This window comes from Bufo bufo, chromosome 2 (genome assembly GCF_905171765.1).
Source record: "Bufo bufo chromosome 2, aBufBuf1.1, whole genome shotgun sequence".
In the NCBI taxonomy this organism is placed as follows: domain Eukaryota; kingdom Metazoa; phylum Chordata; class Amphibia; order Anura; family Bufonidae; genus Bufo; species Bufo bufo.
In genome coordinates, this window is record NC_053390.1 from 660225905 (window position 1) to 660249256 (window position 23352).

At 45.2% G+C, this 23352-nt stretch overlaps 1 protein-coding gene across 1 annotated transcript in view; it reads left to right on the forward strand.

Annotated features, from left to right (window-relative positions):
• The window catches only part of LOC120990058, a 165155-nt gene that overhangs the window by 140573 nt on the left and 1230 nt on the right, over positions 1-23352 (forward strand). Inside the window, exon 20 of the mRNA XM_040418568.1 lies at positions 19276-19366. Coding sequence (XP_040274502.1) covers positions 19276-19366 — 91 coding nt within the window. The remainder of the gene's footprint in view (positions 1-19275; positions 19367-23352) is intronic.

Here is a 23352-nt window from a genome sequence, read left to right on the forward strand (position 1 = left end):
GATACCAGATGTGTGACACTTTTTTGCAGCCTAGGTGGGCAAAGGGGCCCATATTCCAAAGAGCACCTTTCGGATTTGACAGGTCATTTTTTTCAGAATTTGATTTCAAACTCCTTACCACACATTTGGGCCCCTAGAATGCCAGGGCAGTATAACTACCCCACAAGTGACCCCATTTTGGAAAGAAGAGACCCCAAGGTATTCGCTGATGGGCATAGTGAGTTCATGGAAATTTTTATTTTTTGTCACAAGTTAGTGGAATATGAGACTTTGTATGAAAAAAAAAAAAAAAAAAAAATCATCATTTTCCACTAACTTGTGACAAAAAATAAAAAATTCTAGGAACTTGCCATGCCCCTCACGGAATACCTTGGGGTGTCTTCTTTCCAAAATGGGGTCACTTGTGGGGTAGTTATACTGCCCTGGCATTTTCCAGGGGCCCTAATGTCTGGTAAGTAGGTACATGACCTGTGAAATCCGAAAGGTGCTCTTTGGAATGTGGGCCCCTTTGCCCACCTAGGCTGCAAAAAAGTGTCACACATCTGGTATCTCCGTACTCAGGAGAAGGTGGGGAATGTGTTTTGGGGTGTCATTTTACATATACCCATGCTGGGTGAGAGAAATATCTTGGCAAAAGACAACTTTTCCCATTTTTTTTATACAAAGTTGGCATTTGACCAAGATATTTATCTCACACAGCATGGGTATATGTAAAATGACACCCCAAAACATATTCCCCAACTTCTGCTGAATACGGAGATACCACATGTGTGACACTTTTTTGCAGCCTAGGTGGGCAAAGGTGCCCAAATTCCTTTTAGGAGGGCATTTTTAGACATTTGGATACCAGACTTCTTCTCACGCTTTGGGGCCCCTAAAATGCCAGGGCAGTATAAATACCCCACATGTGACCCCATTTTGGAAAGAAGACACCCCAAGGTATTCAATGAGGGGCATGGCGAGTTCATTGAAAAAAAAAATTTTGGCACAAGTTAGCGGAAATAGATTTTTTTGATTTTGTTCTTACAAAGTCTCCCTTTCCGCTAACTTGGGACAAAAATTTCAATCTTTCATGGACTCAATATGCCCCTCAGCGAATACCTTGGGGTGTCTTCTTTCCAAAATGGTGTTATTTGTGGGGTGTTTGTACTGCCCTGGCATTTGAGGGTCTCCGCAATCATTACATGTATGCCCAGCATTAGGAGTTTCTGCTATTATCCTTATATTGAGCATACGGGTAATGAGATTTTTTTTTTTCCGTTCAGCCTCTGGGCTGAAAGAAAAAAATGAACGGCACAGATTTCTTCATTCGCATCGATCAATGTGGATGAAAAAATCTCTGCCAAAAAAAGAAAAAGGAGGGGAAAGGCGTCTGCCAGGACATAGGAGCTCCGCCCAACATCCATACCCACTTCAGCTCGTATGCCCTGGCAAACCAGATTTCTCCATTCACATCAATCGATGTGGATGAATAAATCATTGCCGGGATTTTTTTTTTTATATATACAAAGTGTTTGCCAAAGTATATGAACACCGCCACCTCCTCAGCTCATATGCCTCGGCAAACGTATCTTTTACTGCAGAGGAGAAATCTCGTCTTGCAGCGCCGCATACACCGACTTGCGTGTAATCTGACAGCAGCGCAATGCTTCTGTCCGAATGCACATCAGTGCTGCAGCTGGTCGATCGGTTGGTCCACCTGAAAGGTAAAAAAAACAAAACAAAAAAGAAAAAACCAGGCCGCAAAGCAATAACTTTATTAACTGTTGAACAGAACATAGAAACTTTTTTTAAACTTTTTTAACTGAACATTTAACTTTTTTACTTACCGGTATTTTTTTTTTTGTTTAGTTTTTTTTACCTTTTATAGAACAAACCTCTCCTTCCCCATGGGACAATGTGCAAAGCGCAAATCGCCCAAAGATGTGGTGAAGTACGTTATGCACTTTATCCCAGGTGAAAGGAGAGGTTTGCAGCAGCTGTGAGTGAATGGGCCCTAATAGCCCTGTGTGCCTGTCCTGGTGAGATGTGATCCCTATGCTAGGTGTACCTGTGTGTGGTACTTCCGGAAACACTCTCCATAGCATAGGGCAGGGTGGTCAGCACAGTCAGGACAGAAATAGCGGGTGTCACGCCTTATTCCACTCCTGCTACAGACACGACATCTTTTTCGGGGTGACGGTTGGGTTGAGGTACCAGGAACGACACTGGGGAAATGTCGCTCGTGTAGACGGCTAACTACACTGGTGGATGGGGCCACGGAACCTCCTGGGTAAAGGAGGTTCTCGATGATCTCTTCCTGGAATTTGAGGAAGGATCCTGTTCTTCCAGCCTTACTGTAGAGAACAAAACTATTGTAGAGCGCCAATTGAATTAAATATACAGACACCTTCTTATACCAGCGTCTGGTTCTGCGGGAAACTAAATACGGAGACAACATCTGGTCATTGAAGTCCACCCCTCCCATGAGCGCATTATAGTCGTGGACACAGAGGGGCTTTTCAATGACACGGGTTGCTCGCTCAATTTGGATTGTCGTGTCTGCGTGAATGGAGGAGAGCATGTAAACGTCACGCTTGTCTCTCCATTTCACCGCGAGCAGTTCTTCGTTACACAAGGCAGCCCTCTGCCCCCTTGCAAGACGGGTGGTTACAAGCCGTTGGGGGAAGCCCACGCGACTAGTTCGCGCGGTGCCACAGGCGCAAATCCGTTCTAGAAACAAATGCCTAAAGAGGGCCACACTTGTGTAGAAATTGTCCACATAAAGATGGTACCCCTTGCCGAATAAGGGTGACACCAAGTCCCAGACTGTCTTCCCACTGCTCCCCAGGTAGTCAGGGCAACCGACCGGCTCCAGGGTCTGATCTTTTCCCTCATAGATCCGAAATTTGTGGGTATAGCCTGTGGCCCTTTCACAGAGCTTATACAATTTGACCCCATACCGGGCACGCTTGCTTGGGATGTATTGTTTGAAGCCAAGGCGCCCGGTAAAATGTATTAGGGACTCGTCTACGCAGATGTTTTGCTCAGGGGTATACAAATCTGCAAATTTCAGGTTGAAATGGTCTATGAGGGGCCGAATTTTGTGGAGCCGGTCAAAAGCAGGGTGGCCTCTGCGACGGGAGGTGGTATTGTCGCTAAAATGCAGAAAACGTAGGATGGTCTCAAATCGTGTCCTGGACATAGCAGCAGAGAACATGGGCATGTGATGAATTGGGTGCGTTGACCAATATGACCGCAATTCATGCTTTTTTGTCAGGCCCATGTTGAGGAGAAGGCCCAAAAAAATTTTAAGTTCGGAAACTTGGACTGGTTTCCACCGGAAAGGCTGGGCATAATAGCTTCCCGGGTTAGCGGTTATAAATTGTGTGGCATACTGGTTGGTCTCTGCCACGACTAAGTCCAAGAGCTCCGCAGTCAAGAACAGCTCAAAAAATCCCAGGGCCGAACCGATTTGAGCCGTCTCAACCCGAACTCCAGACTGGGCGGTGAAAGGGGGAACTACTGGTGCGGCTGAAGTTGGTGACTGCCAATCAGGATTTGCCAGCACCTCAGGGACTCTAGGGGCTCTACGGGCCCGTCTTTGCGGTGGCTGCGACGGGGTAACTATTGCACGTGCCACCGTACCAGCTTCAACTGCCCTTCTGGTGCTCGCTACTTCACCATGTTGTACGGCAGTGCTGGTACTAGGTCCAGGAAGGGCTGCGCTGCTGGTGTATGCCTCACCACGTGATCCGGCAGCGACAGCCCCACTCTGCTGCTCTTGAAGCGGATCCTGCGTAACCTGTGGTCTAGCGACATGGGGCCGGGTACGCCTGGTGCTGCCAGGGACCTCCACCTCCTCATCCGAACTTTGGGTCAGAGAGCCACTGCTTTCCACAGGTTCATATTCTGACCCGCTAGATTCGTCAGATGAGGGTTCCCACTCCTCATCCGACTGGGTCAGAATCCTGTAGGCCTCTTCAGAAGAATACCCCCTGTTTGACATTTTGGACTACTAAATTTAGGGGTATTCCCTGAGACTACCCAAGAAAAAAAGCAAACCTGTCTTACAAAGAGCGAAGTACCGGAGGCTGCTGCGGTTGATAAAAAATATCAAAACTGATTTTTTTATCGCCGCAGTGCGTGTAAAATGAATGTGCAGTGATCAAAAAATATATATTTTTTGTCACTGCGGTGGGGCGGGCGTGGGTGAACGCACGTGTGGGCGACCGATCAGGCCTGATCGGGCAAACACTGCGTTTTGGGTGGAGGGCGAGCTAAGGTGACACTAATACTATTATAGATCTGACCGTGATCAGTTTTGATCACTTACAGATACTATAAAAGTACAAATGCTGATTAGCGATACGCTAAACAGCGAATAAAAGTGACTGCGGTGCGGTGGGGTGGGCGCTAACTGACGCTAACTACCTAACCAAGGGGCCTAAACTATCCCTAAAACCTAACAGCCAATACCAGTGAAAAAAAAAAAGTGACAGTTTACACTGATCACTTTTTTTCCTTTCACTAGTGATTGACAGGGGCAATCAAAGGGGTGATCAAAGGGTTAATTGGGGTGCAGGTGGGTGATCTGGGGCTAAGGTGTAGTGTTGGTGTACTCACAGTTCAGTCTGCTCCTGTGCTGGATCCAACCGACGAAAAGGACCACCAGCACAGGAGCAGACAAGCCATATAACAGATCATATTTACTAATATGATCTGTTATATGACTTTGGATTGGATTTTTTGAAAATCGCCAGCCTGCCAGCCAATGATCGTTGCTGGCAGGCTGGTGACGAAATACTTCTTTTAATTTTGCCGGCCCGCGATGCGCATGCGCGGGCCGGCTTTGAGCGAAATCTCGCGTCTCGCGAGATGACGCGTATATGCGTGACTCTGCGCAGCGCTGCCACCTCCGGAACGCAATCCTGCGTTAGGCGGTCCGGAGGTGGTTAAAGCTCCTATTTAGCACTTGGAATCTGTCTTATCTGTCTATGTCTTGTTCCTTGGACCTATAATTACAGGCTCCTACTAATGAGATACCATTACCATAATTAGTGTTCTCGCTTCCTAATGTCCACTCTGTGACTCTCCCCCACCCCGTATTTTTCCTTTAAGTTACTGATGGGACATCCCTCTTTAAAAATTTTCTATTTTTGCTCCTTTTCTTTTTTCTACTTTTATTTTTAATGATTATCAGATATACTCTAATTTTCTGTGACCACATTGTATATATTATATTATATATTTCTCTAGACCCCACTGAGGAAGGTCGCATTAGACCGAAACGTCCGGGAATTATGTCTCATGTGGCTATTTACTAATGATGTCAAAATGATTTACTCTGGATGTATACAAATGATAATCTGCAAAATGAATAAAATGTAAAAAATTATTTGCACAAAAATTCTTTTGGAGTGCCGTGGATTAACTCTATACTGTTCAACCACTCTCACAGGCACCCACACTGGATCCAAGGTGTGTGCGGAGTACATATTTATTCAATTGGTACCAGAACCAAAACCCGATCTCCTGGGTTAAAGATCCGGACCCGAGCCTGCCGATTATAGACCCTACTCTGGGCTCGCTGGACTGCCTCCATATGTTCCCTAACAAGCGGCAACACTGTTTCCATCCGCATGATATATTCAATTACACTTTTATACGGTGTGGGTTGTTGTTCCCACACCTCTTTGGCTATGTCCAACAGACCGCTAGGATGTCGGCCATATAGCAGTTCAAAGGGAGAGAACCCAGTAGAGGCCTAGGGCACCTCTCGCACTTCGAACATGAGATAGGGCAGAAGAAGGTTCCCAATCCCTCCCATCCTTAGAGACCACTCTTTTTAACATGGTTTTTTAATGTTTGATTAAACCTCTCAACCTGGCCGTCCGTTTGCGGATAATAAACAGACGTCCGTAGCTGTGCTATGTGCAGTAACTTACAGAGTTTCCTCATGACCTTTGACATAAAAGGGGTCCCCTAGTTGGTCAGAACATCTATAGGTAGTCCCACTCAGAAAAACATCTCCATTAACTCCTTAGCTATGAGTTTGGGCGATGTATGTCGCAGGGGCACCGCCTCCGGGTACCGAGTTGCATAGTCTAGGACGACCAAGATGTGTTGGTGCACTCTAGCGGACTTCGGTACTGGGCCTATGAAATCCACAGCGATTCGCTCGAACGGAACCTCGATAATCGAGAGAGGTGTACCAGGGGGCTACGGAAATGTGGCTAGGGGCTAGTTATCTGGCAGATTGGGCAAGACTTACAATATTCATCCACCTCTCTGAACACATTGGGCAAGTAAAACCACTGTAGAATCCCGTCCTGCGTTTTCTGCCATCCCAGGTGTCCCCCAAGAACATGTTGGTGGGCTAGCTCCAACACGAGCTTGCGATACGCCTTGGGCACCACCAGCTGTTCAATATGCTCACCCCGTAGTTGGTTTACCCGATACAGCATTTTCTGATGAACCAAAAAAAACGGGAAACATCGACTCGGTCCCCGGTTGTTGAGGTTCACCATCAACTATTACAACATTTTCCCAAGCCCGAGATAGTGTTGGGTCCTGGTGCTGTGCTGTACCAAAATTTTCCCTGGAGACATTGAGATCTGCCAACTCAGGACCTGGCGGCAAATCCTCCACGTCTCCCACCATTACACTCAGCGGGGTTGCCTCCCCCTCTTCCACCGCAGTAGCGGCCACCCCTACCGCTGGCCCTTCTGTCTCAGGTTCCCAGGGTTCCAGTTTCCCCCCTGAGCAAGGCCACTCTACTGGGGTTACACCTGTCTCAGGGGTATCGGTAATTTTCAGATCAGGCCACAGTGCCAGGAAACCCGGGAAGTCTCTCCCAATTATAAGTTCATAATGTAAATTGGTGGCGACAACCACCTCGTGAGTTCACCTGCCGGCCACCGTGGACAGAGACACCAGGTCAGTGGGATAGTCCTTTACGTCTCCATGGATTTACACGACCCCGACTTTTCGGCCAGTATATTCGGCGGGCAGCTCTTACCAGGGACCCCAGACTCCCTGTATGCAGCAAAGCCACCGCCAGAGTGTCTGCCACTTCCACCTGGCAAAAGTGGCTATTATCTATAGTTTCGGGGGTACCTGTTGCACACAGCTTCCTGGCATACAATGAGTGACGGTAGCCATAGTTAGTATCCATGGGTTTGCCCCAATGGGGACAGTCGGCCCTTATGTGGCCAGGCTCCTGACACTGCCAGCAGACTATCAGAGCTGGGTCTGCAGGGGGTACTTCCCGGGCGGGTTTTTCTGGCACCAGCCGCCGGGTCTGGGGTGGAGATTTCTGGGGTTTGACTGCCATCCTCCCAAAAGAACCCCCCCTGTAGATTCCTGGTAGCCTCATAGCGCTCCACCAGGTCGACCATCTCAAGGGCATTGCCAGGAGACACCTGGCCGATCCAGTGCTGGAGAGGGTACTGCAAAGCCCTCCAGAATACATCAGCCAACTGACGGTCCAGCATAGTAGTGGAACTCGGCACGTCAGGCTGCAGACATTTTTGTAACCGCTGTGGCAGATCATAATACTGAGGTCTCGCGGGTTCAGCCAGTTTAAACTCCCACTAATGCACCCGCTGGGCCCGGACCAACACATTTACCCCCAGTCTGGCCAGAATCTCACCCTTTACTTTCGTGTAATCGGCTGCTTGATCATCCGGTAAGTTGAAAAACACCAACTGGGGTCCGGATGCCAGGAACGGAGCGCTGACCTCAGCCCGTTGATCTCGGGGTAGCTTCTCCCTCACAGCCACCTTTTCGAACACCGCCAGATAGGTCTTGACGTCGTCCGAGGGGGTCATCTTAGGGATCGCCACACGGACCGCATTCCGGGCATCGTGGACTTTCTGGGTCACTCCTGCCGCTTGTAAAGCAATCACATGCTGTATTAGCAGCTGGTTGGTTTCCTGCTGCTGCCTAAGCTGCTGCAAGTTAGACTCCATGAGGGCTTTCATGACCGCCTCCATTTTGTCAAGGGACAAAGGTTGTAATCTTGCTGGTTTGATGTAAGACATACAACCGTGCCCAGAAAAACAAAAAAAAATTTGGCCTTCAGGCCAGCCTCACTGCGCTTGCACGCATCCTCTACCAATTGCGAGGATTCGCTCTGGTAAGCAGGTTAGCAGACGCAGTATAGAGGCAAAGGACCAGGTTGAAAATCAGTCTTCAGTGTTTATTTACATTTAAACATAACACAACAGTCACTTCAGGCTTGGTGCTTGTTCACACACAGAAAAACTAAAAGTTCACCTGGTATCCTGGCTGTCAGTACACACCCGGCTGAATGGTCAGCCTCAGAAAGTCCACTTGCAGTCTTTAAAGGCGGCCTGCTGGCCTGACACACGGTCTTCAGACCTCAGCACAGAGATCTCCAGAGCTCTACTGTCAGAGGGAGGTAATCCACACCACCTGACAGTGCTGGCTGTTTTTTATAAACCTGCCAAGACCCGGCCTGGAAACGTGGGGAGTAGTCACCCACCCAGCACTTTGACTACTCCCAGTAAGAGCCGTCCCGGATCAGCTATTTACAACCATACTAAATAGCAAAGTGTCAATCAGCATTAGCATGAAAATATCGGCTCTTACTTCACCGAGGTCAGGAACCTCGGTGACACATACCTACCATCAATGACGACCCCTTGTACCTTCCTACACTATATATACACAAAATATATATTTGTATGTTTTATGTGTGTGTATGTGTTTATATATGTATATGTGTGTATGTATGTGTGTATATATATATATATATATATATATATATGTATGTATATATACACAGTGAGGAACAGAAGTCTTTGAACACCCTGCGATTTTGCAAGTTCTCCCACTTAGAAATCATGGAGGGTCTGAAATTCACATTGTAGGTGCATTCCCACTCTGAGAGACAGAATAAAAAAAAAATATTCAGGAAATCACATTGTATGATTTTTAAAGACCAGTGTTAATATTTGGTACAGAAGCCTATGTTTGCAATTATAGAGGTCAAAGGTTTCCTGTAGTTCTTGACCAGGTTTGCACACACTGCAACAGGGATTTTGGCCCACTCCTCCACACAGATCTCGTCTAGATCTGTCAGGTTTCGGAGATGTCGCTGAGCAACATGGAGTTTCAGCTCCCGCCAAAGATGTTCTATTGGATTTAGGTCTGGAGACTGGCTAGGCCAGAACCTTGATATGCTTCTTACGGAGCCACTCCTTGGTTATCCTGGCTGTGTGCTTTGGGTCGTTGTCATGTTGAAAGACCCAGTCACGACCCATCTTCAATGCTCTGACTGAGGGAAGGAGGTTGTTGCTCAAAATCTCACAATAAATGGCCCCATTCATCCTCTCCTTAATACAGTGCAGACGTCCTGTCCCTTTTGCCGAAAAGCACCCCCAAAGCATGATGTTACCACCCCCATGCTTCACAGTAGGGATGGTGTTCTTGGAATGCAACTCATCCTTCTTTTTACTCCAAACACGACGAGTGAAGTTTAGACCAAAAAGTTCTACTTTGGTCTCATCTGACCACATGACTTTCTCCTATGCCTCCTCTGGATCATCCAGATGGTCACTGGCAAACTTCAGACGGGCCTGGACATGTGATGAATTGAGCAGGGGAACCTCCTGTGCAATGCAAGACTTGAAACCATGACGGCGTAGTGTTCTACCGACAGTGACCTTTGAAACTCTGGTCCCATCTCTTTTCATATCATTCACCAGCTCCTCCCTTGTAGTTCTGGGCTGATTCCTCACCTTTCTTATCATCAGTAATACCCCACGAGGTGAGATCTTGCATGGAGCCCCAGTCCGAGGCCTCTTCCATTTTCTAACAATTGCTCCAACAGTTGATCTATTTCGACCAAGCTGCTTGGCAATTGCCCCGTAGCCCTTTCCAGCCTTGTGGAGGTCCACAATTTTGTCTCTGGTGTCTTTTGACAGCTTTTTGGTCTTGCCCATGGTAGTAGTTGGCGTCTGACTGACTGTGGGGTGGACAGGTGTCTTTAAAGAGCTCAGACAGGTGCTACTAAGTTAGATTAATGAGTGGAGTTGAGGTGGACTTTTTAAAGGCACAGTAACAGGTCTTTGAGAGCCAGAATTCTTGCCGTTTCTTAGGTATTCAAATACTTATGTTCAGCAGTGCAAGGCAAATAAATTATTTTAAACATCATACAATGTGATTTCCTGATTTTTTTTTTTTATTTTTTTTTTAGTTATTCTGTCTCTCAGAGTGGGAATGCACCTACAATGTGAATTTCAGACCCCTCCATGATTTCTAAGTGGGAGAACTTACAAAATCGCAGGGTGTTCAAATACTTCTGTTCCTCACTGTATATATTTTGTGAGGGATTAGCTCTTTTTCGGGGGTCATTTTCACAATCATCTTCACAACAGCCGGGTTGCAGGTCCAAACATGAGGTTTATTTTCACAGAACAAAACAACAAAACAAACACACCTTGCCTGTCTGGGCTCTAACTAAACAGGAGTATTCCTACCTCAATTATAACACCGTTCATACACGGTACGACCATGCAGCTTTTCCAGCCTGTGCTCCAGCACTTCCTAGGCTGTAACAAAGTACAGTCCTTTTGGGGGATTGTGGCCCAGAAGTCCACCTGTCTCTGGCCTTGCGACAGTTACTTCCCGGACCTCGCGGCGTCCCCCAATGTTCCTGCTAACACCTAGCCCCGTGGCCCCTCAGCCTGCCCGGCTGAGACCACTCTCCTAGAGACTCCAGCAGGCCTCTGTTGCACAATGAATCTCTGATAACACACACTCCCCTGACTGACACACTTGGAGGTGCTTTATCGCAGCCTGATTAGAGCAGGCCTCATCTGCGATCACCTCAGGTGAAAGGGAATACCCGTGCCGTAAGAGTGTGGACGGGCAGCTCCCTCTACCAAGCCTAACTGCCAGTCCAAGTAAAATCCAGCCCAGAAAATGTATAAAAAAAACTGTCTCGGCAAACTATGCTTTCCGGATTTTATCTGTCTCACCCATCTGAGGTACCCGAGTGGGACAACATGCGTTCCAGCACTGTCCACCTTACAACATATCCCCCCTCTTTGTTCACACCTGTGGGGGTGAAAACTTGTAATACCCGGATGCTCGTTAGAGGGCATCCGCCGCACACTTTTCCCTTTATTTTTCCATACCCATGCCAGCAGAGATTGGTTTATTGCCAAAACTGACTTTCTGTCTTATAGATATTGTCTAAGAGAATGTCCATGTGACAGGCAGACCCTCTCTTTCTATTCTTTGACCTCACTCTCACTTTGTTTTACACCGCTGCTTCAGTAGAGCATGTTTCTTACGACTCGCTCCTTTTCCACGCATCTGGACCACTTTTCCATTATTCTCAGCAGGGGTTACTTTGGGTTTGGAGGCAGCTTCAGAGTCTTCTGCGTCTTCAGTGGCTTTTCCCACTTCGGCAGTCGCTCCTTCCGCCTTACCTTTTGGTCTCTGGAACATCCGAGGATTTCTCCCATTTCAAGACCTCTGCCTTAGCTTCTTCGGCCTCTGTTTCTTTGGAGTCTCCATTCACATTAGCCTTTTCATCCTTCACGGACATGGGACCATATCCTTGCCTTCTTTACGAAGTTCCGCATTTACGAAGGGAAAGATTCCCAGATAGAAGCCCCAGAATGCCTTCCCCCCCCCCAATCCTAGGAGTTAGTGGGAAAATAGTGTGGGACTTACTGCACTTAATGCTGGATAAGGGTTACCACCTTATGTGGATAAATATTATACCAGCATACCCCTATTCATGTCCCTAACTGCCAGAGGTACTGTGGCTTGCGGCACAGTGCGCTAAAGTCAGAGAGGCCTCCCTAGATCCCTGGTAGGGCAACCACTGAGAATGGGTGAAAGCAGGGCTCACCTCCATGAGAAGATGTTGGTGGTTAAGTACAAGGACAAGAGGGACGTCCTTTTACTGACCACCATTTACACTAACACCAGCTCCCCTGCCTCTGTACCACTACCACTATCCCCAAACCAGTTTGCATCCTGGACTACAATAGGCACATGGGAGGGGTTGAGCTTTCAGATTAAGTTCTGAAGCCCTACAGTGCCACATGAAAAACGAAAGTGTGGTACAAAAAGCTGGCCGCACACATTGTACAGACGGCAATGTACAATGCGTACGTGTTATTTCAATCTTCAGGCCACACTGGAACTTGCCTTCAGTTCCAAGAGGTGGTTATCAAGGCCATCATTTTTCAAAGCCAGGCCGGTGAAGGTCCCAGTACTTCAGAAAGTCTTGGTGCCTGTGTTGTACCAGGGCAACATTTTCCAGATCAAGTCCCCCAGACAGCAAGGAAGGGAAGGACCCAAAAAAGATGCAGGGTGTGTTCCAAAAGGGGGGATAAGGAAAGGCACCATTTACCATTGTGAAACCTGCCCTGAAAAACCTGGCCTGTGCATGCAGGAGTGTTTTAAAATCTACCACTCATCCATGGAGTATTAATTTAATCCTTTATGTACCCTGTTGTTTTACCATCTTATATCTCTGATTTAGTCTGCATAGCTTACATATCCACTTTTCACCAACCACTACATATTCATTTCTGTGAAAAACCTGTTATGTCAAAAGTGCCCTTTCAACCCCTTAAAATGTTCGTACGGGGATGCACTTTCCAAAATGGGGTCACGTCTTGTGGTTTTTAATTTCTGGGGAATTAAATGAATCTTTTAAATGTGACATGGCACCTAAAATCCATGTATGCCAATTCAGGCCTGCCAGCAAAATCCATATTTTGCTGTTTGCCTGCTATGCACCCATACAGCAGGCTACAAGCACATATGGGGTGTTTCCTGAATGGGGAGAAAATGGGGAACACATACTGGGGTGCATTTTCTCCTTTAATTAACCCCTTGTGAAAGTGAAAAATTGGGGTCTGTTACAAATTTTTCATTTTCACAAATGTGTGCTTTGAAATCCTTTTAACAAGGGTTTCTGCCTTCTGTGAGACATCTGTTTGCTGAAAAGTACCCTTTCCACCACTTAAAATGTTCGTAAGGGGGTGTTCTTTCCAAAATGGAGTCACTTCTTGGGGTTTTTCATTTTTTGGGACCTCAGGAATTTTTTCAATGCGACATGGTACCTAAAGTCCATGTCTGCAAATTCAGGTCAGCAAAATCCATATTTTGCTGTTTGACTCTAGAGCCCTGCTGTGCGCCCATACATCAGATTTTGAGCACATATGGGGTGTTACTGTATTGTTTGGCTGTTAACTCTTGATGTGTTGCAGGAAAAAATGGAATAAAATCTGCTACATTCCTTTAATACTCGTGGGACACCTAAAGGGTTAACAAAGTTTGTAAAATCAGTTTTGAATAGCTTGAGGGGTGTACCTTATTTTTCGCCTCATAAGACGCACTTTTTCCCCCCCAAAAGTGGGGGGGGGAATGCCCCTGCGTCTTATGGGGCGAATGCTGCCATTTTACATCGCAGTCTGCGATGTATCAGCTGGAGGGAGGAGGGGCCGGTGTCATGCAAATGCGGCGGGGCGGTGCGGTCACTGTACTCCGGCCCCGCCGCTCACTCATTTCCCTATTGCCTAAACATTTTATAATAATAGCTTTCATTGAAGTTCCGATCCGATCCCCAGACCCATCTGTACTACTTACTAAATGTCCTGTAGCAGGCAGAGCAGGGCGGGCGGCCGGCCGTAACTCACTGACGTCACGTGCCTGCGCTGCCTACTTCATTCATAAAGTAGGTGGCGCAGGCACGTGACATCAGTGAGGCCCGCCCGCCCTGCTCTGCCTGCTACAGGACATTTAGTAAGTATTACAGATGGGGCTGGGGATCGGAACTTCAATGAAAGCTATTATAAAATGTTTAGGCAATAAGGAAGTGAGTGAGCGGTGGGGCTGGAGTACAGTGACCACACCGGTCCCGCCACATTTGCATGACACCGGCCCCTCCCACAGGTTTACCGTAGCTCCGGTATATTAGGGCATCTGTGGATGCCACTATTATGGGGTGGGGGATATGTGGATGGCACTGTTATGGGGGGGGGGAGATCTGTGGATGGCACTGTTATGGGGGGGTGATCTGTGGATGCCACTATTATGGGGTGGGGGATATGTGGATGGCACTGTTATGGGGTGGGGGATCTGTGGGTCACACATGTATAGCAGTGCCATCCACAGAGCCACCCCCCATATCAGTGCCATCCACAGATCCCCCTCCATAACAGTACCATCCACAGATCACCCCCTCCATAACAGTACCATCCACAGATCACCCCCCCCCCATAACAGTGCCATCCACAGATCACCCCCCCCCCCCCACAACAGTGCCATCCACATCACCCCCCCCCCTCCCACAACAGTGCCATCCACATATCCCCCACCCATAACAGTGCCATCCACATATCCCCCCATAACAGTGCCCCCCTCAGAGCCCCCCCATAACAGTGCCATCCACAGATCCCCCATAACAGTGCCATAGTAGTGTCATGCACAGACCACCATTAGTTCAAAAGCACACCTTTTGGTTAAAAAAAATTTTTTTCTTATCTTCCTCCTCAAAAACCTAGTTGCGTCTTATGGGCCGGTGCGTCTTATAGGGCGAAAAATACAGTAGTTTCTAAAATGTAAGCCCCACAAAGTGACTTCATAACTGAACTGGTCCTTAAAAGATTGGGTTTTGGAAATTTTCTTAAAAATTTTAAGATTTGCTTATAAACTTCTAAGCCTTCTAATGTCCGTTAAAAAAACGGTACAAACATGAAGTAGACATATGGGGAATGTACAGTAATAACTATTTTTGGAGGTATTACTATCTATTTTAAAAGTAGAGAAATTGAAATTTGCTAATTTTTCAATTCTTTTTGTAAATATTTTGAATTAAATTTACCACTGTCATCTCTGAATGGCCTGGATAAGTAAAAGCATTTTAACGTTATCACCACAGAAAGTGACACATGTCAGATTTGCTAAAAATGGCCTGGTCCTTAAGGTTAAAAATGGCACAGAGTCCTGGAGGGGTTAAAAAATTTAAAGAAAAAAATGAATGAAATGTTTAAAAATGTAAAAATTTAATAAATACAAAAACTTTCCCCATTTAAAATGAATTATTATTAAAAAAAATGAATTGCACATCATTTTTTAGAGTGCATTTTTTGTGCAAAAGTAAAATGTAAAACTATTTATACAAATTTGATAGTCTTAAATGTACTGATCTACATAATAAAATATTAACGTTATTTATGTCAAACAGTAAATGGCGCATAGTTTAAAATTAATAACTAAATAGTAGGATTATAATGTTTTTCTTTCTTAAATAAATCTGAACTCTCACTCAGCAGAAACTGATCCAACCACTTTGAAGTATGTAGAGAGCTTTTTTGATGTAGTCAATCACTGGTTCAACAGATGCGGCCTCTACAACCTTGCTCCTATCTCCTGACAAAGCTGAGGCGAAACCGGGTCAGGCACTTGATGGAAAACTGGCTTTTTATTACTACATCCGTGTGATTTTATGACTTCTTGTAAGTACAATAAAGTGCTGGGTGAAAGAAAAAAGTTTGCGGAGCTTTACTATGTTGTGCTCCTTTTCTGGTTAATACAGAAGATAGGAGCAAGGATTATTGTAGAAGCCGCATCTGTTGAACCGGTGATTGACTACGTCTAAAAAACTCTCTACATACTTCTAAGTGGTTGAATCAGTTTCTGCTGAGTGAGAGCAGCGCGGTGCAGATTTATTTACGGACTTTGTGTGAACGGGACCCACTTCTCGTGGAACCAGCATCGCTCAGAGTAGGAAAGCGATTTGGGACTTTTTCTTCTTTTTTATAATTTTTTTCCTGCCCACACAGAAAGACTCAGGGGCGAGTGAGTGATATACTGGCAGGAGTACACATCACTTCTTTTGTCAGTGACCACTCAGCTCAGTTAAAGCAGAGCATAGCACATACAGTCAGGTCCATAAATATTGGGACAACAACACAATTCTAACATTTTTGCCTCTATACACCACCACAATGGATTTGAAATGAAACTAACAAGATGTGCTTTAACTGCAGACTGTCAGCTTTAATTTGAGGGTATTTACATCCAAATCAGGTGAACGGTGTAGGAATTACAACATTTTGCATATGTGCCTCCCACTTGTTAAGGGACCAAAAGTAATGGGACCGAATAATAATCATAACTCAAACTTTCACTTTTTAATACTTTGTTGCAAATCCTTTGCAGTCAATTACAGCCTCAAGTCTGGAACGCATAGACATCACCAGACGCTGGGTTTCATCCCTGTTGATGCTCTGCCAGGCCTCTACTGCAACTGATCCTGCTTGTTCTTGGGGCATTTTCCCTTCAGTTTAGTCTTCAGCAAGTGAAATGCATGCTCAATCGGATTCAGGTCAGGTGATTAACTTGGCCATTGCATAACATTCCACTTTTTTCCCTTAAAAAACTCTTTGGTTGCTTTTGCAGTATACTTTGGGTCATTGTCCATCTGCACTGTGAAGTGCCGTCCAATGAGTTCTGAAGCATTCGGCTGAATATGAGCAGATAATATTGCCTGAAACACTTCAGAATTCATCCTGCTACTTTTTTCAGCAGTCACATCATCAATAAATACAAGAGAACCAGTTCCATTGGCAGCCATACATGCCCACGCTATGACACTACCACCACCATGCTTCACGGATGAGGTGGTATGCTTAGGATCATGAGCAGTTTCTTTCCTTCTCCACACTCTTCTCTTCCCATCACTCTGGTACAAGTTGATCTTGGTCTCATCTGTCCATAGGATGTTGTTCCAGAACTGTAAAGGCTTTTTTAGATGTCGTTTGGCAAACTCTAATCTGGCCTTCCTGTTTTTGAGGCTCACCAATGGTTTACATCTTGTGGTGAACCCTCTGTATTCACTCTGGTGAAGTCTTCTCTTGATTGTTGACTTTGACACACATACACCTACCTCCTGGAGAGTGTACTTGATCTGGCCAACTGTTGTAAAGGGTGTTTTCTTCACCAGGGAAAGAATTCTTCAGTCATCCACTGTTGTTTTCCGTGGTCTTCCGGGTTTTTTGATGTTGCTGAGCTCACCGGTGCGTTCCTTTTTAAGAATGTTCCAAACAGTTGTTTTGGCCACACCTAATGTTTTTGCTATCTCTCTGATGGGTTTGTTGTGTTTTTTCAGCCTAATGATGGCTTGCTTCACTGATAGTGACAGCTCTTTGGATCTCATCTTGAGAGTCGACAGCAACAGATTCCAAATGCAAATAGCACACTTGAAATGAACTCTGGACCCTTTTATCTGCTCATTGTAATTGGGATAATGAGGGAATAACACACACCTGGACATGGAACAGCTGAGAAGCCATTTGTCCCATTACTTTTGGTCCCTTAACAAGTGGGAGGCACATATGTGCAAACTGTTGTAACTCCTACACCGTTCACCTGATTTGGATGTAAATACCCTCAAATTAAAGCTGACAGTCTGCAGTTAAAGCACATCTTGTTTGTTTCATTTCAAATCCATTGTGGTGGTGTATAGAGCCAAAAAATTTAGAATTGTGTCGATGACCCATTATTTATGGACCTGACTGTAGGTACAGGGTCTCCTGCACCAGTGCGCTATGCTGAGCTTTTAGCAGAGCTGGCGAAGGCAGGGGCTCTGCATAGCACATTGTAGCCCCTGCCTGTGGCCAGCGCCTGCTCCAATCTGCTGAAAGCTGTGCATAGCACATTGGTGTGCTTCTGCCAGTACATCGCTCACTGCAGCCCCTATGTCTGCAGTACAGTGGAATCCATACAGCCATACACTGCATAGAAGTCAGCAGCTTACTGGTGTACGGATTCCAAAGTAATATAGACAACCTGAACTTCGAGGTCCTATTTTGTACGTAAAATGGTACAAAAAATAAAGTATGTTACAAAAATTTATTATAGGCCTTTCATAAAGTACTACATGCTACAGGGCTTACCAAATCCTGCATGATGTACTAAAGTTTAGTTACCAATTACCAATTTTCCAGGATTTGTTCCTTCTGTAATTAAGCTCCCTAGCGTTTGGTACCCAATGATTGAATCATACTCACCTGCTCCCCTTTGGTCCAGTGCCATGGCTCCATTTGGCAATAGTCCAGTCCCCGTTTTTCTTTACTTCTGGACGGGGTGGAGTCGGGCTCATGAGTACTGCTGCAGCCAATTACTTACCTCATGAATGAGTGACGGTGTCCTCAAGTGACCCAGCAGTGATGTACTGCTTTGGAACACATCATCGCTGAGACCAGTCATTGGCTGCAGCGGTGCATGTGATCCCATCTGTACCGCAGCTGGAAGTAAATAAACCGGGGACTGGAGGATTTCCGAATGGAGGCAGAGCACCAGGGAGCAGGTGAATATGATACTTTCATTAAAAGGGTTATCCCATGAATGATGTAAAAAATGAAAATCCCACATAATCTAGTAGATTACAATCTCTTCCTAACAAAGCTAGAACCAGCTCTGTACCTCACATGGACCCAGATATCTCCCCATTCATTGCTCCAATTGCTCTGCTAGATTTATTTCAAGCTGTCAACTTTTTGGGGTATCTCCTTTCTTGGGGATGTGTGTCCTTTCTGCTGCAGCTGGTGGCAGTTGAAGGATGGAATTGAGCATGTGCTTTCATCTCAGTGAAAAGGACAGAGAAATTAGAAAAAGAGCAAACAGTAGGTGGCGTTATACAGATACACTTTTTATTGAATAACTCAGTAGCTATACAATATTTTAAATTACATGGAAATATAAAAGTTTTCAAATCCAGGTACTAGTTTGAAAACTGTAGAATATTTTTCGTGAGAAAAACCCTTTAAGTACTACATCTTAGGGGGCATAATTAAAAGGAGACCAAATCCTGGAAAACCCCTTTAAGGTCCAAACAGGCTGGATCCTGTAGGGGTTAAATATGATGGCTGAATCATGTTACCCCTAGGCAACACACTTGTTGGGAGAGGGATACTGGGTGTTGTCGACAGATTCTGAGAGGCACTAAATATCTTAAACAGGAAGATCCAAGACAGTGCCAGACCTTTGATGCCTTGTGAGGAGCAGAGTGATAATTATTGCCAAGGGCAGAGCATAGGTCGAGATGGAGTAATGGAGTCCTGTTAGCAGTAGGTCACTGGTAATTTTGTGGAGGACAGGTTCTGTTGAATGGTTTGTCTGGAATCAAATTGTATTTGATCACATGAGGAGTTATCAGAAGGATAGGTAGAAATTTTGGAGTGAGTGTGTTTCTTACATCTAACATTTTGCTGTGTTTTTTTTTCTTTTCTGCAGATATGAGTTGCCAGGAATATATGGATTAAATTTTGTTTTGAAGAATGCACTAGGTGGTGGAGGCATCGCATCATTGAGGAGTGACCCACAGGTATAGTATTTAATAAGCACATACGGTATGTGCTGTGCTTATTAAAGGGGTTGTTCGGGACTAGAAAAGGATGGCGGCTTTCTACCAAAAACAGCAGCTCACCTTTCTACAGATTGTGTGTGGTCATGGGCCTAGCTACTGTTAAAGCAGGGGAAGTGGCTGCTACTGGACCTGGACTCAGGGAGGGGCCCAGGAGAAAGACAAATGGGTTTATTTTCAGGGCACAGGGAGTGGTGAGTATAGTGCTCCTAGTCCTAGCACTGTTATTACTCACTACACCTCTGCGGGTTCCTGCACTGCACTAAGTCCTGGCAGCACACAGCTTCAAGACTGGAAGTAGTGTATGTAGGAGAGCACTATGACCTGAAACTGTGCAAAGTCAGGTCGCAGTGTAGTGTGTGCCTAGACGCGGTGCTGCACGAACAGCAGAGGCACCCAAAGGTGGAGAAGTGAGGCGAGTATTTATAAATTTTTTGGTCCGTTCTGAAGTCTGCATTAAAGGGCTTCTGTCACCCCCCTACAGTCATTTTTCATTTTTAGGCTACTTAAAATCCTTATACTGCGATTTATCAATATATAATGCTCTTACCCTTTTTCGTTCAGTAGTTTCTTCAAAAAACGGACTTTTATAATATGTAAATTATCTCTCTACCAGCAAGTAGGGCGGCTACTTGCTGGTAGCAGCCGCATCCTCCTTTCATAAAGACGCCCCCTCCTCATGTTGATTGACAGGGCCAGCGCGAGCGCTCTCGTCCTCTGGCTGGCCCTGTCTGCGTTCTAAATCTCGCGCCTGCGCCGTACCGGTCTTCAGTCGGCGCAGGCGCACTGAGAGGAGGACGCTCGCTCGGCCGCTCCTTCCTCAATGCGCCGATGACGTCACATCTACACCCGGACTGAAGACCGGTACGGCGAAGGGGCGACATTTAAAACGCAGACAGGGCCAGCCAGAGGAGGAGAGCGCTTGCTGGCCCTGTCAATCAACATGAGGAGGGGGCGTCTTTATGAAAGGAGGATGCGGCTGCTACCAGCAAGTAGCCGCCCTACTTGCTGGTATAGAGATAATTTACATATTATAAAAGTCCGTTTTTTGAAGAAACTGACTGTAGGGGGGTGACAGAAGCCCTTTAAGGGGACTGAGGGGGAGGCCCCATTCAAAAATTTACTGTGGGGCCCAGTCAGTTCTAGTTACACCACTGTATGTGGTATTACAGTTAAGCCTCATTCATTTTAGTGGAGCTGAGCATCAGTACCAGGCACAACCCATGGACAGGGGGGTGCTGTTTATGGAATAAAACAAACATGTTTTTCTAATCCTGGACAACCCCTTTAATTCCAATATAGTAGTGCGATGGAGAACTGAGATTCAGGATAAATGTTTGTATACTGTACATTAAATATACAAATCTTGAGTTTATAGGCAATATTATCAGGACAGCAGAGTTTAAAGGGCATTAACATTATATTACATGTATTCAGTAGGAATGTTATTAAAGGGCATCTGTCATCCCTATCAAACAAACAAAGGCATAATGTGTGGTAGGGTTGACTCAGCTGATTAAAACCATACTGTACCTTTCCTCCACTGATGATTTGTGACATTAAAGATAAATGTGTTTTAAATTATATGCAAATTAGGGCTTAAGGAGGACATGTCACCTCTCCTGTTTCAGTAGCTACTTGCATTGCCATGTAATAACAATTCTTTATCACTCTATGTTCTACCGTTCTTCTCTTAATCCTGCTAAAAGTTTATGGATAAAGGTACAAATGGGTGTTTCCAGTTGGGGGTGTCCCTGCATAGTCTTCCACTGGCACCACTGATTGGACAATGCTAGACTGTGTAAGGACAGCCCCCCAAAATAGCACCCATCTGTACCTTTATCCATAAACTTGTACTAGGAATAAGAGAAGAATGGCACAACATAGAGCCATAAGAATAGATGCTCCAGAATTGTTATTACATGTGTCAGGAGTGGAGACAGGTCCTCTTTAAGTTGCCTTGTAAAACACTTCCCCTCTACTTCATTGACAGGGCCAGGCATCTAATTTGTCAGCTCACCTGACTCTGTAATCTCGCACCAGCCCTGTTCAGTTCCTCCTTGGCACATATGCAGCAGTCTTCTTTGTGACAGCGCCAGGAAAATAAGATGTACTGCGCATGTGCCAAGGATGAAGTGAACAGTGCTGCTGTAGGATTACAGGGCCAGAAGGCATGACAAAATGGACGCCTGGCCATGTCAATCGAGTGGAAGGAGGGCTGTCTTGCAGAGCGGAGGAGCTAAGGTACACTTAGTGGCTAGGACCCACCCTTGGTGCACTTAAGCCCTAATTTGTATATCATTTCAACACTGATTTCTCCTAAGTGCCCTAACACATCAGAGAAGGAAAGGTATCAGCTAGGTAAGCCCTACCAGAAATTATACCTGTTTTGATAGGGTTGATCATGCTGACAGATACAATATGAGCATGACAGACAGGAGACAGGCCTTATAGACTTTTTACTGAGTCCGTCTTCAGCAGTGAGGAGAGACAGTGCTGTAGGTGACAGTTTCTAACTCCCTTTTTTAGCAATCTGCAGGGGTCCCAGTGCTTGGACCCCTACCATTTAAGACCTGTGGTATGTCACTATGTTTGAAAGTACAGTTACACTTTAACCCCTTAAGGAACCTGCCATATTTCACCTTAAGGACCGGGCCATTTTTTGCAAATCTGACGTGTCTTTTTATGTGGTGGTAATTTTAAAACACTTTTACTTATCCAGGCCATTCTGAGACTGTTTTCTCGTCACATATTGTACTTCATGTCAGTGGTAAAATTGAGTAAAAAAAAATCATTTTTATTTATAAAAAAAATACAAAATTTACAAAAAAAATAGAAAAATTTGCAAATTTCAATTTCTCTACTTTTATAATAGATAGTAATACCTCCAAAAATTGTTATTACTTTACATTCCCCATATGTCTACTTCATGTTTGGATCATTTTGTGAATGCCATTAGATTTTTTGGGGACGTTAGAAGTTTAGAAGCAAATCTTGAAATTTTTCAGAAAATTTCCAAAACCCACTTTTTAAGGACAAGTTTAGGTCTGAAGTCACTTTGTGAGGCTTACATAATAGAAACCACCCAAAAATTACCCCATTTTTGAAACTACACCCTCAAGGTATTCAAAACTGATTTTACAAATTTTGTTAACCCTTTAGGTGTTCCACAAGAATTCATGGAAAATGGAGATGACATTTCAGAATTTCTCTTTTTTGGCAGATTTTCCATTTTAATCCATTTTTTCCAGTAACATAGCAAGGGTTAACAGCCAAACAAAACTCAATATTTATTGCCCTGATTCTTTAGTTTACAGAAACACCCCATATGTGGTCGTAAACTGCTGTACGGGCACACGGCAGGGCGCAGAAGGAAAGGAACGCCATATGGTTTTTAGAAGGCAGATTTTGCTGGACTGGTGTTTTGACAACATGTCCCATTTGAAGCCCCCCTGATGCACCCCTAGAGTAGAAACTCCCAAAAAGTGACCCCATTTTAGAAACGACACCCCATAAGGTATTCAAAACTGATTTTATAAACATTGTTAACCCTTTAGGTGTTCCACAAGAATGAATGGAAAATGGAGATGAAATTTCTGAATTTCTCTTTTTTGGCAGATTTTCCATTTTAATCAATTTTTTCCAGTAACAAAGCAAGGGTTAACAGCCAAACAAAACTCAATATTTGTTGCCCTGATTCTTTAGTTTACAGAAACACCCCATATGTGGTCGTAAACTGCTGTACGGGCACACGGCAGGGTGCAGAAGGAAAGGAACGCCATATGGTTTTTGGAAGGCAGATTTTGCTGGACTGGTTTTTTGACACCATGTCCTATTTGAAGCCCCCTGATTCATCCCTAGAGTAGAAACTCCAAAAAAGTGACCCATTTTGGAAACTACGGAATAAGATGGCAGTTTTGTTGGTACTATTTTAGGGTACATATGAT